The 15,477-nt window shown below is 42.9% G+C and overlaps 1 protein-coding gene across 1 annotated transcript in view; it reads right to left on the reverse strand.

The window, feature by feature from the left end:
• Positions 1-10,608: 10,608 nt before the first annotated feature.
• LOC109765855 (uncharacterized) overlaps positions 10,609-15,477 on the reverse strand; it is a 39,964-nt gene continuing 35,095 nt past the window's right edge. Inside the window, exons 4-5 of the mRNA XM_073507545.1 lie at positions 10,806-10,920; positions 10,609-10,721 (exon numbers count right to left, since the gene is read on the reverse strand). Of these exons, the coding sequence (XP_073363646.1) occupies positions 10,609-10,721; positions 10,806-10,920 (228 nt within the window). The remainder of the gene's footprint in view (positions 10,722-10,805; positions 10,921-15,477) is intronic.

Raw genomic sequence — 15,477 nt, forward strand, 5'->3', positions numbered from 1 at the left:
ATTTTGGTAATAACCAAAACAGAGTGTTGGTCAGGCAAACTCGGTGGGACCAATTGCACATCTCGGTGGGACTGAAATAATTGGAACAAGCAACAGAGAGTTTGCAAGCCCATCTCGGTGAGACTGAGATTCCATCGGTGAGACCGAACTGATTAGCGTTTCTGGCAGTGGCTATGTCAGATGAACTCGTTGGCGCGGGATAGATCAAATCGGTTGGGCCGAGTTTGACTTTTGGTTTAGGACATATGTGGAATGAGAAAGTGGTTGAGGGCTTTGGAGCATATCACTAAGCACTTTGAGCAAGCAAGCCATTAAGCAACATCTCATCTCCTTTTAATAGTATTGGCTTTCCTATGGACTCAACGTGATCTTAGATCACTAAAATAGAAAATGTAGAGTCTTGAGCTTTTGCCAATCTTCTGTCCTTAGCATCTTGAAGGGGTTCCACATCCTCTTGTCCATGCCACTCCACTGTTGAACTCATCTGAAGTATACTAGATAAAAGTATTAGTCCAACAAGAGATATGTTGACATTAATTACCAAAATCACCCAGGGAGCACTTGTGCTTTCGATCTCCCCCTTTTTGGTAATTGATGACAACACACGTCAAAGCTTTAGATAAAGATATGAAACATAACAAGTAAAGCTTTGGAAAGACATGTAACATGCATAGGCTCCCCCTACATGTATGCAATCATGTAAATATGGAATATAGATGCATGTGAATGCAAAAGCATGTCAGAGCAAGCAATGAGTTACATGTATCTTGGCTGTATGCATCAGAGCAAATGAATATAGAAAATGTACCTTCATGTTCATGAGTCCTTCTTGCAAACAGTATGTACATCAGCAAGAGATCATCATGCACATGAGTGTGATGCATATACTTACCTTGTGGTCTTGAGCTAGATTTGGAAGAGATGAACCTGAGTAAACAAGGTTAGATAACACATAAACATCTTCTAAACAGAGCAAGAACAACAAACCACAAGAGTACCAAGATTGGGATGACATGTAGAGAGTGAGTACTAGGTACTCTATTGGATATAGACATGTCCCAGAAAGATACGCAATGAATTCGAAGATTTCCTTCCCTTGGATGTCTTTCTCCCCCTGAATCTGATATTTGATAATGGGAGAAGATAGGGAAAAGAAAATTAGAGGAAAAAACAAACAATCATGACATATACTAACATGTCTTTCCCCTCTTGAAGACATGTGACTTCTCTCCTCTTGAACACCAAGCATCTGGGCTCTCTCTCTCCCTTTGATGTGAGTAATCTTTGATGTGATCTCTCTCTCCCCCTTTGACATCAATTTCCAAGAAGGTTTATGAGTCAAGTGGGTTTGGTCCTTGAGTCACAGTACAAAGCAACATGTAATATAAGATGCTGGTGAGGATAAGAATCATCGAGTGGAGCTGGAACAAATATGCAGGATGCAAATGACAAAGTGTCTCCTCAGCATTGAAATCAGTTTCTCCGAGTTGTTTTCTTCGGTGGCACCGAGGTGATTCTGTTTGACCGAAAGAAACAGACCGGTGTGTCCGAGTTCAACACAGAGAGAAAACAGTTGTCATCTCAGCTCACTAGGCAAATAAGATCTCACAAAGATTTGCAGGGAATTAACTGAAGGATTTGCAATGAATTGGATGCAGGGAATGCAGAACACAGAAAAGAAATGAAAAGAAATCTAGATGAAGTTTTTTTTGAAAGAGGAAACAAACATGCATGAGACAAAGGCAAGAACACAGAGAAACACTAGAGAACTTCATCTAGAATTGGCCGGCGACAAAGTCACCTATGTTAGAGTATATTGACTTAGGGGTCAAGTGAAGGCACTTGATCATAGATCATACTCATCGTTTAAGCTCAAAATGGGGTTGCCATTTTTCGTTTAAGCATTTTGATGTATTCACATCTTATTGAGCTGCTTTGACCCATGACTTGGGATAAAGCTTCTCTAAGATGGAATGACATACCTTGGGTGGTGGTGTTGATCATAATCATGTAGTTGAACTTGTGTGGGATGCTCAAGGTTGATGTAGCTCATCAAGAATCTGGAGCACCACTTGTAGTTTGAGTTCATCTACCTACATGGATTAGTTTTGCAAGGAAGAGCACTTGTGTATCCAAAATGACAATCATGAGGTTTGATACCAAATAAATAAATTGTTAAAGGATATGTTGAAAGGTTTCATGCTTCCTTGTCTTCAACCACCATATTGTAGAGACTTGGTGATGTAGAGATTGCTCAAGATGTGAGTGAGTTGCAATCTCATGGAGTTGGGCTTATCCAAGTACCTACAAGGGTTAGATAACATGCAATGGTACAAGTATAGATCCATGAGATATGATTATCATCATAAGAGAAATACCAAGGATTAGTCAAAGCTCATGCCTTGCATGTATCCAAATGGAGTTACTACTCCAAGTTTGAGGCATCAATGATGTTCAATTCACCTCTCAAACGGCAAAATACTTTCTCATCAAGCAGTTTGGTGAATATATCCGCCAATTGCTTATAGGTATGAACATGCTTAAGATCAATGTCTCCTTTAGCAACATGATCTCGAATGAAATGATGACGAACTTCAATTTGCTTAGTTTGAGAATGTTGCACGGGATTATGAGCAATCTTAATAGCACTTTCATTTTCACAAAGCAATGGAACATGTTTCACATATATCCCATAATCCTTAAGAGTTTGGGTCATCCAAAGTAACTGAGCACAACATGAACCAGCGACAATGTATTCCGCTTCGGCAGTGGATAAGGATACCGAGTTTTGTTTCTTGGAAGACCAAGACACAAGAGATCTACCAAGAAATTGACACGTACCCGAAGTGGACTTCCTATCAACCTTGTCACCGGCGTAGTCCGAGTCGGAGTAGCCAACAAGATCAAAAGAGGACCTCTTAGGATACCAAATGCCAAAATTTGGTGTGTGAATTAAGTATCTCACTATCCTTTTCACAGCCTTAAGATGACATTCTTTGGGGGCCGCTTGATATCGTGAACACATGCACACACTTAGCATAATATCGGGACGGGAGGCACATAGATATAACAATGAACCAATCATAGAGCGGTAAACCTTTTGATCAACCGGTTCGCCATCCTTAGTCAAGTCAAGATGTCCACTAGTAGGCATGGGTGTATTCATACTTTTGCATTCTTGCATGTTGAACTTCTTGAATAAGTCCTTGGTGTACTTTGTTTGAGAGACAAAGGTACCCTCCTTAGTTTGCTTGATTTGCAAACCAAGAAAGAATTTGAGTTCACTCATCATAGACATCTCAAATTTCTCCGACATTAGCTTTCCAAACTTTTCACTAAAAAGAGGGTTAGTTGAACCAAATATGATATCATCAACATAAATTTGGCACACAAATAATTCACCATTAACCCTTTTAGTAAACAGAGTGGAATCTATCTTTCCAATCTCAAAGCCTTTTTCAGTAAGGAACTTGGTCAAGCATTTATACCACGCTCTAGGAGCTTGTTTAAGACCATAAAGAGCTTTGTGAAGTTTGTAAACATGGTCGGGTTTCTTAGAATTAACAAAGCCAGGAGGTTGTTTAACATAAACTTCCTCCTCAATTTCACCATTTAGAAAAGCACTTTTAATGTCCATTTGGTACAAGGTAATATCATGGTGATTTGCATAGGCAAGTAAGATGTGAATGGACTCAAGTCTAGCAACGGGGGCATATGTCTCACCATAGTCCATACCTTCGACTTGAGTGTAGCCTTGGGCGACGAGACGTGCTTTGTTGCGAACGACTTGTCCATCTTCATCTTGCTTGTTGTGAAACACCCATTTGGTACCGATGATGTTGTGGTTGTTGTCGGGCTTCTCGACCAATGTCCACACTTGGTTTCTCTCGAAGTTGTGTAGCTCTTCATGCATGGTATTTATCCAATCCGAATCTTCCAATGCTTCTTCAACCTTCATAGGTTCAATGCTAGAGATGAATGAATAATGTTCACAAAAATTAGCCAAACGATTTTTAGAGCGAGTAATTCTCCCAGTTTGAATGTCATTGTAGATTTGCTCGACGGGATGGTCTCGTGAAACTCTTGCTCGAACTCGTGAGAGCTTTTGTTTGGGTCGGGGTGGAACATCTTCTTCATCATCTTGTTCTTCCTCTTGGCCTTCTGCGTTGTTGATGCTGTCGTTCTCTTGTGGAGGTGGAGAAGGAGGTCGATGAGGTTCATCTTGATGTACTTCCTCGTTTTCTTCATCTTGGCGTGTCCCACTCGTGGATGCCTCCGTGTCAACTCTTGGTTCACCTTGTCGTGTGGTAGAAGCTTCCACTTGGATGGACGAGGTACTCTCCTTCACCTCCGTTGGATGTATCTTGCCAATAGACAAGTCTTGGATTGCTTCCGAAGGATCTTTGTCACCTACATCAATTGGCAATTTCTCTACTCGCGAGCCGTTAGATTCATCAAACTTCACATCTACCGTCTCTTCAACCTTTCGGGTGAAATTGTTGTAGACACGGTATGTGTGAGAGTTTGAGCCATAACCGAGTAGGAAACCTTCATAAGATTTAGGAGCAAATTTCGAACGACGATGCTTATCAAGAATGTAGCACTTTGAGCTGAATACTCGAAAGTATCCAACTTGGGGTATGTTACCGGTGAGAAGCTCGTATGCCGTCTTGCCGAGTAGCTTGTGAAGATATAGACGATTCGTTGCATGGCAAGTTGTCTCAACCGCTTCCGCCCAAAAGTGTTTTGGCGTCTTGTACTCAGCAAGCATCGTTCTTGCCATCTCAATAAGAGGCCGGTTCTTCCTCTCAACAACTCCGTTTTGTTGAGGCGTGCACGTAGCCGAGAACTCGTGTGAAATCCCTTCTTCGTCAAGAAAGGTGTCCACATTGGCGTTCTTGAAATCCGTTCCGTTGTCGCTGCGAACCTTCTTGATCTTCACTTCAAATTGATTTCGGGCCTTCCTAGCGAAGTTCTTGAAGATCTTTTGGACCTGCGATTCATCATCAGGAAAGAACACCCACATAAATCTTGAAAAATCATCGACTATGACTAGACCAAATGAGTTTCCACTGAGACTCTTAATTATAGGCGTTGGGACCAAAGAGATCCATATGAAGTAGCTCGAGTGGTCTTCTCGTGGTCATGATGTTCTTCACGGGGTGGCTTCCTCCAACCTGTTTTCCTGCTTGGCAAGCACTACAAAGTCTATCGTTGTCAAATATAACATCTTTAACTCCAAGGATATGATCACCTTTAATAATCTTATCAAGATTTCTCATGCCCACATGACCTAACCTTCTATGCCACAACCAGCCTTTAGAGGATTTAGCAATTAAGCAAGTTCTAGGTTGAGCCTTTTTAGTGAAATCAACAATGTATAGATCACCTCTACGTATACAGGTAAAGACCATTTTATGATTGTCTCCTCGAAACACTTGGCAATCTACTTCAGTAAATAGGACATTGAAACCAAAGTCAGCAAGTCTAGATACGAAAAGTAAATTATAGCCAAGAGATTCAACGAGCATGACATTTTGTATGGAGCTATCATGTGAGATGGCCACCTTACCAAGGCCAACCACCTTACCCTTTGAGTTATCACCAAAGGTGACATACTTTCGTGGGCCGTCGTTTTCAGCAAGCTCACGAAACATATCCTTGTCTCGAGTCATGTGATTGGTACATCCACTATCAAGAACCCATTCCTTTCCTCCAGCCATGTAGCTGCGAAGATTTGCCATAAGACCTAAGTGTCTCATAGACTCATCAAGATCAAAGTCACTATCATCATCCTCATCATAGTATCCATGTTCAACATCATCTTGTGATTGATCAATTCCTAGAGAGAGTGATTCATTAGATAAATGATCATCACAATGTTCATCTTTATGAATTCTAATAGCTTCGGAGATGACATTACTAATGATTCCAACATATCCTTTGGCACGCATGAGGTTACGAAGCTCAAATAAACAATCACCAAACTTAGGATCATTAGGTCTCATCTTATTCAACACAATAGACTTGTGAAGAATCTCATCTAAGTTTTGCAAGGAATAATTTGGGAATCGTTCCTCTACAAATCTCCATATGGTGTAAGCACAATCAAGGGCAGGCAAGCTAGCAATCAAGTTTCTAGGTAATCCTCTAGTGATTAAATTGAAAGTTCTAAGATTACGGATCATGTCAATAGACTCATCAAGGGTAGGATGCAATGGGTCAACAAGGCGAGCACAAGGGGTAGTAATGTACTTGCTCAAGTGATATTCATTGAAAATCTCAAGCATCTCATTTTTCCACTCATGGAAGAACTCTCCATCAAGTATAGGCACTCTATATCTAAGACTCCCCAACGTAGACTCATCCATCTTCCTCCAATGGTGATTAAACCAAAGCAATGGAGACCAAAGCTCTGGTACCAATTGAAAGGATAGAGAAGAGGTGTCTAGAGGGGGGTGGTTAGACCCTCAACAAAGAAAGGTGGCAGTTTTTAAGTTCTTCAAGTTAAGGTGGACTTTTAGCACAAGTTTAAACATTCACAATACATTTCAAGCAAGCATGGCAAGAGTATATGAGCAGCGGAAAGTAAAGCATGCAATTTCCAAGAAAGTAAAGGGATGGGATTGGAGTGTGCAAACGCAATGTAGACACGAAGATTTTTGGCATGGTTCCGATAGGTGGTGCTATCGTACATCCACGTTGGTGGAGACTTCAACCCACGAAGGGTAACGGCTGCGAGAGTCCACGGAGGGCTCCACCCACGAAGGGTCACGAAGAAGCAACCTTGTCTATCCCACCATGGCCATCGCCCACGAAGGACTTGCCTCACTAGGGTAGATCGTCACGAAGTAGGCGATCTCCATGCCCGTACAAACTCCTTGGTTCAACTCCACAATCTTGATGGAGGCTCCCAAGAGACACCTAACCAATCTAGGAGACACCACTCTCCAAAAGGTAATAGATGGTGTGTTGATGATGAACTCCTTGCTCTTGTGCTTCAAATGATAGTCTCCCCAACACTCAACTCTCTCACATAGACTTGGATTTGGTGGAAAGATGATTTGAGTGGAAAGCAACTTGGGGACGGCTAGAGATCAAGATTCTTGTTGTTGGATTGGAATATCTTGGTCTCAACACATGAGTAGGTGGTTCTCTCTCAGAAAAAGAATGCTGGAAGTGTAGGCTCGTTCTGATGGCTTTCCTCCATGAATGAAGAGTTGGTGGAGGGGTATATATAGCCTCCACACAAAATCTAATCATTACACACAATTCACCAAACTCGGTGGGACCGAATCGTGAAACTCGGTCGGACCGATTTAATTCAAAATGTGAACGTTAGGTTTTTCGGTGGGACCGACATGATCAACTCGGTGGGACCGATGTGCTAGGGTTAGGGTAAAACCTCAACTCGGTTTGACCGATTACGCAGACTCAGTGGGACCGATTTGGGTAATAAGCAAAACAAAGAGTTGGTCAGGCAAACTCGGTGGGACCGATTGCACATCTCGGTGGGAACAAAATAATTGCAACAGGCAACAGAGAGTTTGGAAGCCCATCTCAGTGAGACCGAGATCCCATCGGTGAGACCGAACTGATTAGGCTTTCTGGCAGTGGCTATGTTAGATGAACCCGGTGGCGCCGGATAGATCAAATCGGTTGGGCCGAGTTTGACTTTTGGTTTAGGACATATGTGGAATGAGAAAGTGGTTGAGGGCTTTGGAGCATATCACTAAGCACTTTGAGCAAGCAAGACATTAAGCAACATCTCATCCCCTTTTAATAGTATTGGCTTTCCTATGGACTCAACGTGATCTTAGATCACTAAAATGGAAAATGTAGAGTCTTGAGCTTTTGAGCTTTTGCCAATCTTTTGTCCTTAGCATCTTGAAGGGGTTCCACATCCTCTTGTCCATGCCACTCCACTGTTGAACTCATCTGAAATATACTAGATAAAAGTATTAGTCCAACAAGAGATATGTTGACATTAATTACCAAAATCACCCAGGGAGCACTTGTGCTTTCAGACCACCCGACCAGTATCTGTCATGGAGGTTCGGCAACCCTGGTCCTCTATCCAATCATCGACGGATACCATCTCACTCGAGTCCTTATGGATGGCGGCAGCAGTCTTAACTTGATCTATCAAGACACTGTCCGCAAAATGGGTATTGACCCATCAAGAATCAAGCCTAGTCACACCACCTTTAAAGGAGTGATACCCGACATCGAGGCCCGTTGCACGGGCTCATTAACATTGGAAGTAGTCTTCGGTTCACCTGACAACTTCCGCAGCAAAGACTTGATCTTCAACATCGTCCCCTTCCGCAGTGGTTATCATGCACTGCTCGGACGAACCGCCTTCGCCCGCTTCAATGCAGTCCCGCATTATGCTTACTTAAAGCTCAAAATGCCTAGACCCCGCGGCGTCATCATAGTCAATGGAAACATGGAGCGCTCCCTCCGTACTGAGGAGCATACCGCGGCCATCACAGCCGAAGTATAAAGAGGCCTCATCAGGCCGCACACCTCATCGGCCATCAAGCCTCCGGACACTGTTAAACGAGTCCGGCCTGCTCCGCATAATGATAGCTCAGTGAATCCGGAGCTAGACTAGTAGTCTCGCCTCCGTCGATCGCCCCACACAACCGCAGCATATGTACCGCGTGTGCATAATTACGCACTCAAAATATCCTGGGCAACAACGGAGGCACACGGCGTACAAGGTCTATAGTGCGGCTTGACCCCATTTGACCTTAACCTTTTTTCTTTTTTTGATCCTTTTTCTCATATTACATGTTCTTTAAAACCTAATCACTTTACGGTTGCACGAGGGCCCTTTCCCAGGCCCCTTTTATATACACGATCATCGATTGCTCCTCTTAAAGGATCTTCACCAAGGCGAAAAGTGGCGCAGACGTGCGGCAGGTTTTTCAAGGGATCTTCAAGACTACCTTTTCCTTTTTAGGACCTGTATACAACTTTCCCTTGTTTTCCTTATGGCATTATCTGTAAGGTCACGTTTTGACTTATTAATCAGATTATAATTGAAACAGTTTTTCACCAACTCCTATTCGGTATTGGTTTATTTAATAATCTGTATGCCTTCTTTACGCCGGATTGCCATATATACTTCGGTACGGCTTAAATGCCAGGGGCTTTATTCGGCCACACATATACTTTCCACAAGTCTGAACACTTCTAGAGTACACTTCGGCGTCCCGAATATTGCATTATATGCATCAGCTCCGAATCATGTCTTTGGTCAATAGTTGGGTTGCCCGGCTCCTGTGATTACTACCTTACGTTCCACTTGTTCGGCTAGGGTAGTAAAGGGAGAAATACTACGATTGTGTTTCTGGTTCGTCCGGTCAAACGCCTCAGTAGAGAAAGCCGAAAACTGACTGTCATGATACGGCGAGAGCTGGTCGGCGATTCAGCGACTTGCTATAAATCTTTTGTGATTTCTTCCGTATTATACGAAGGACTGCCTCGTCCAGTCACGTGCCTAAGGCATCCCAGTTCGAATAGCCGCATACGCACCAGGGGCTAGTCCTTAGCCCCACCGTCAAACTCCTATGGCTAAGTGAAAGTAATAAAGCCGCATAGTCTGATTGCCTGGTTCGCTGCGCAGACACCTCCTTCACGGACCAAGACGTTGGGTCAAGTGTGATCGTGCGCTACTCCGAACACCCCCGTAGCATCTACGTGGGGGCTGAAGCCGATGACTGGCAAACTTTCAAGATTAATAAACGGCCGCACAGGAGGAAAGTAATTTCAGATAAAGGCATAAATATATTACAAAGCCTTGGTTCATAAAACAACGTCTGGGCTGCCCGGATACATTCACTCAAACATGATATCCTTCGAGCATTGACCCTCTACTAATCAGGCACCCTCCAGGATGTCCTCAAAATACCGCTTCGGCTTGCGGTGGTCCTTGCCTTCGGGTGGGCCCTCGATCGCCACAAAGGCGGCCTTCATTTTCGCCCAGTGCATCTTCACACGGGCAAAGGCCATCCGCGCACCTTCTATGCACACCGAGCGCTTGACAGCTTCAATTCGGGGCAGCGCGTTGGTGAGTCGCTTCACCAGGCCGAAGTAGCTGCTAGGAATGGGATCAGTTGGCCAAAGCCGGACTATGACGTCCTTCATGGCCAAGCCGGACATCTTATGCAGCTCCGCCAGCTGCATCATCTAGTTGTTCAACAGCGCCGGACGCTCTGGCGCCAGGTACTGTGACTAGAAGAGCTTCTCTATTGTGTTCCCCTCCTGGACCCGGAAGAACTACGCGGCGTCGGCCGCACTCTTCGGGAGATCCGCAAAGGCGTCTGGAGAACTCCACAGTCGAGTGAGCAAAGCATATCTTTGACCGCCAAATACACTCTGCAAAAGAAATGGCTTACCAGCCGCTATCTGTTTGGCCTGCCGGATCTCCTCTCGAGCCGCCCGGGACTCGGTCCGCGCCTCTTTGGCCTCATTGAGGGCTTTGGTGAGTTCGGTCGCTTGGGCCGTAGACTTCTCCTCCAAAGTCTCGCATTTGTTGATGGCGTCTTTCAGCTCCTGATCCACTTCGTTCACCCTCTCTTTGTGCTGGCGGCGGGCGACCTATTCGGTCTTCAAATCTGCAGCCGCTTTATCAGCGGCTGCCTTGCTCGCTCTCGCCTCCTCCTCGGCCTGAGCAAGGGCGCGCTTGAGGGTCTCGACCTCGGCCGCGCTACCTGCAATCATAATCATAGCAGTACATGAGCTTAACTCTGAATCTGCATATCACTTCAGGCATATGAGAGTTCTTTTCAACATACCTTGCGCCTCATCAAACCGCTTGTTAATGCGGTTGAGCTCATCATCATCCAGCTTCAGCTTCCGATTGAGTTCAGAAACTTCAGTGCCCTGGGCGGTCGCCGCCAATAAAGAAGCCTGTTATACGATAGACAAGTATGTCACCTCCTACGATTATTACTTGATCCTCTGTTCGGCCTTTTTCAAAACCGAATAGAGTCTGAGGGGCTACTATCTACATACAGGCATATTTCCTTTATATGAAAAGTGTCTAAGAGTATTACGTCGCATACCTCGAAGCCTTTTAGCAGGCTGGTAAAGGCCTCGTTCAGCCCGCTCTTGGCGGACTGAACCTTCTCAACCACCACACCCATTAGGGTGCGGTGCTCCTCCATGATGGCAACACGTTTTAGTGCCTCCGCCAGAGTCTTCGGCGCCTCCGGATTAGTGGAGGTCATCATTGGAGTGGGCGCTTGATACATCTCCATCGTATCTACTTTTCCAAACACTTTTGCCCTTGTTTTGGACTCTAACTTGCATGATTTGAATGGAACTAATCCGGACTAACGCTGTTTTCAGTAGAATTGCCATGGTGTTATTTTTGTGCAGAAATAAAAGTTCTCGGAATGACCTGAAACTTCACGGAGAATATTTTTGGAATTGATAAAAAATACTGGTGAAAGAATCAAGACCGGGGGGCCCACACCCTGTCCACGAGGGCGGGGGGCGCGCCCACCTGCCTCGTGGGCCCCCTGGAGCTTCACCGACCTCAACTCCAACTCTATATATTCACGTTCGGGGAGAAAAAAAATCAGAGAGAAGGATTCATCGCGTTTTACGATATGGAGCCGCCGCCAAGCCCTAAACTCTCTCGGGAGGGCTGATCTAGAGTCCGTTCGGGGCTCCGGACAGGGAATCCGTCGCCGTCGTCATCATCAACCATCCTCCATCACCAATTCCATGATGCTCACTGCCGTGCGTGAGTAATTCCATCGCAGGCTTGCTGGACGGTGATGGGTTGGATGAGATTTACCATGTAATCGAGTTAGTTTTGTTAGGGTTTGATCCCAAGTATCCATTATGTTCTAAGATTGATGTTGCTATGACTTTGCTATGCTTAATGCTTGTCACTAGGGCCCGAGTTCCATGATTTCAAATCTTAACCTATTATGTTTTCATGAATATATGTGAGTTCTTGATCCTATCTTGCAAGTCTATAGTCACCTATTATGTGTTATGATCCGTTCACCCCGAAGTGACGATAATCGAGATGCTTACCGGTGATGACGTAGTTTGAGGAGTTCATGTATTCACTAAGTGTTAATGCTTTGGTCCGGTACTCCATTAAAAGGAGGCCTTAATATCCCTTAGTTTCCAATAGGACCCCGCTGCCACGGGAGGGTAGGACAAAAGATGTCATGCAAGTTCTTTTCAATAAGCACGTATGACTATATCCGGAATACATGCCTACATTACATTGATGAACTGGAGCTAGTTCTGTGTCATCCTATGTTATAATTGTTACATGATGAACCGCATCCGACATAATTATCCATCACTGATCCAATGCCTACGAGCTTTTCACATATTGATCTTTGCTTAGTTACTTTTCCGTTGCCAGTGTTACGATTACTATAAAACTGCTACTGTTACCTTTGCCACCGTTACCGCTACTTCCATATTACTTTGCTACTAAATACCTTGCTGCAGATATTAAGTCATCCAGGTGTGGTTGAATTGACAACTCAGCTGCTAATACTTGAGAATATTCTTTGGCTCCCCTTGTGTCGAATCAATAAATTTGGGTTGAATACTCTACCCCCGAAAACTGTTGCGATCCCCTATACTTGTGGGTTATCAAGACTATTTTCTGGCACCGTTGCCGGGGAGCATAGCTCTATTCTTTGAGTCACTTGGGATTTATATCTGCCGATCACTATGAGGAACTTGAAAGACGAGAAAACCAAGATTTATCCCTCAACTACGAGGGGAGGTAAGGAACTGCCATCTAGCTCTACACTTGATTCTCCTTCTGTTTTTAGTAAACTTGCGACACCTAAACCTGCTTCTGCTATTAATTCTGATATGTCGCACGTTATTGATGATGCCACTTCTGCTATGGATGATACTTATGATGAAACTACTTCTATGCTTGATAATACTGTGCCACTAGGTGAATTTCTTGATGAACAACTTGCTAGGGCTAGAGAGAATGAAATTATTGAAACTGATAATATTGATGAAAGTGATGATGAAGATTCTCCCCCTAAATATGAATTGCCTGTTGTGCTTGAGGGTTATGTTATGGATGAAGAAACTGCTAGAGATTTCCTTGCTTGCAATGATAGACCCGATCTTAAGAAATTGTTAGTTAAGTTGAAAGAAAAGTCTTTGAATGCTAGAATGAAATATGACCCTGCTTTTGCTACTTCACCTATTTGTATTTCCGATAAGGATTATGATTTCTCTGTCGATCCTGAGATAATTACTTTGCTAGAATCTGATCCTTTTTATGGCTATGAATCTGAAACTGTTGTGGCACATCTTACTAAATTAAATGATATAGCCACCCTATTCACTAATGATGAGAAAACTCGCTACAACTATATCCTTAAGCTATTTCCATTCTCACTAAAGGGTGATGCTAAAACATGGTTTAATTCTCTTGATCCTTGTTCTGTGCGTAGTCCACAGGATATGATTTATTACTTCTCTGCTAAATATTTCCCCGCTCATAAGAAACAAGCTGCCCTAAGGGAAATATATAATTTTGTGCAAATTGAAGAAGAGAGTCTCCCACAAGCTTGGGGGAGGCTTCTCCAATTACTTAATGCTTTGCCTGATCATCCTCTCAAGAAAAATGAAATACTTGATATCTTTTATAATGGACTAACCGATGCTTCCAGAGACCACCTGGATAGTTGTGCTGGTTGTGTTTTCAGGGAAAGAACTGTTGATCAAGCTGAGTTGTTATTGAATAATATGTTGACTAATGAAAACAATTGGACACTTCCTGAACCAACTCCTAAGCCAACTCCGAAGAAAAGGGTTATTCTATTTCTCAGTCCTGAAGATATGCAAGAGGCAAAGAAATCTATGAAAGAAAAAGGTATTAAAGCTGAAAATGTTAAGAATTTACCACCTATTGAAGAAATACATGGTCTTGATAACCCGACACAGGTAGTAAAGATAAATTCTCTCTATAGATTTTATGAAGGTGATATCCCTCGTTATAAGTGTGCTAGCCAATGCTTAGATGAATTTGATAATTTTATTGTTAAACAAGGAAACTTCAATGCTTATGTTGGTAGACAATTGAAACGCAATGCTTATATGATTGAACACTTGAGTGATTATATGTCTAGAGTTAAAGGTGAACTTAAACTCATTAGTAAACATTCTTCTATGGTTACCACTCAAGTAGAACAAGTGCTTAAAGCTCAAAATGATTTGCTCAATGAATTAAATAATAAGGGAAACGATAATGTTGTTAGAGTTGCAACTAGAGGGGATAAAATGACTCAGGAACCTTTGTATTCTGAGGGCCACCCTAAGAGAATTGAGCAAGATTCTCAGAGAACTAATGTTAATGCACCTAGTCCTTCTAAGAGGAAGAAAAAGAAAAATGATAGGACTTTGCATGCTTCTAGTGAACCTGTTGTAGACACACCTGAGAATCCCAATTATATTTTTATCTCTGAGCTGAAACACAATCTGGTAATGAACATGAACCTAGTGACAATGTTAATGATGACGTTCATGTTGATGCTCAACCTAGCGATAATAATGAAGTAGAAATTGAACCTGCTGTTGATCTTGATAACCCACAATCAAAGAATCAACGTTATGATAAGAGAGACTTTGTTGCTAGGAAGCACGGTAAAGAAAGAGAACCATGGGTTCAGAAACCCATGCCTTTTCCTCCTAAACCATCCAAGAAAAAGGATGATGAGGATTTTGAGCGCTTTGCTGAAATGATTAGACCTATCTTTTTGCGTATGTGTTTGACTGATATGCTTAAAATGAATCCTTATGCTAAGTATATGAAAGATATTGTTACTAATAAGAGAAAGATACCGGAAGCTGAAATTTCCACCATGCTCCCTAATTATACTTTTAAAGGTGGAATACCTAAGAAACTAGGAGATCCAGGAATACCAACTATACCATGCTCCATTAAAAGAAACTATGTTAAAATTGCTTTATGTGATCTTGGAGCCGGTGTTAGGGTTATGCCTCTCTCTCTATATCGTAGACTTGAATTGAATAAGTTGACAGCTACTGAAATATCTTTGCAAATGGCCGATAAATCAACTGCTATACCTGTCGGTACTTGTGAAGATGTGCCTGCTGTGGTTGCGAACATTACTATTTTAACGGACTTTGTTATTCTTGATATTCCCGAGGACGATAGTATGTGGATTATCCTTGGTAGACCCTTTTTGAATACTACAGGGGTTGTTATTGATTGCAACAAAGGCAATGTCACTTTTCATGTCAATGGTAATGAGCATACGGTACACTTTCCGAGGAAACAACCTCAAGTCCACAGTATAAATTCTATTGGAAAAATTCCAACTATCACTATTGGAGGTTTTGAATTTCCTCTTCCTACTGTCAAGAAGAAATATGATATTCTTATTGTTGTGGACGTGCATATCCCCGTTGAGGTAACTTAGCGCTATTCAAAAATTC

This window comes from Aegilops tauschii, chromosome 2, assembly GCF_002575655.3.
Source record: "Aegilops tauschii subsp. strangulata cultivar AL8/78 chromosome 2, Aet v6.0, whole genome shotgun sequence".
NCBI lineage: Eukaryota > Viridiplantae > Streptophyta > Magnoliopsida > Poales > Poaceae > Aegilops > Aegilops tauschii.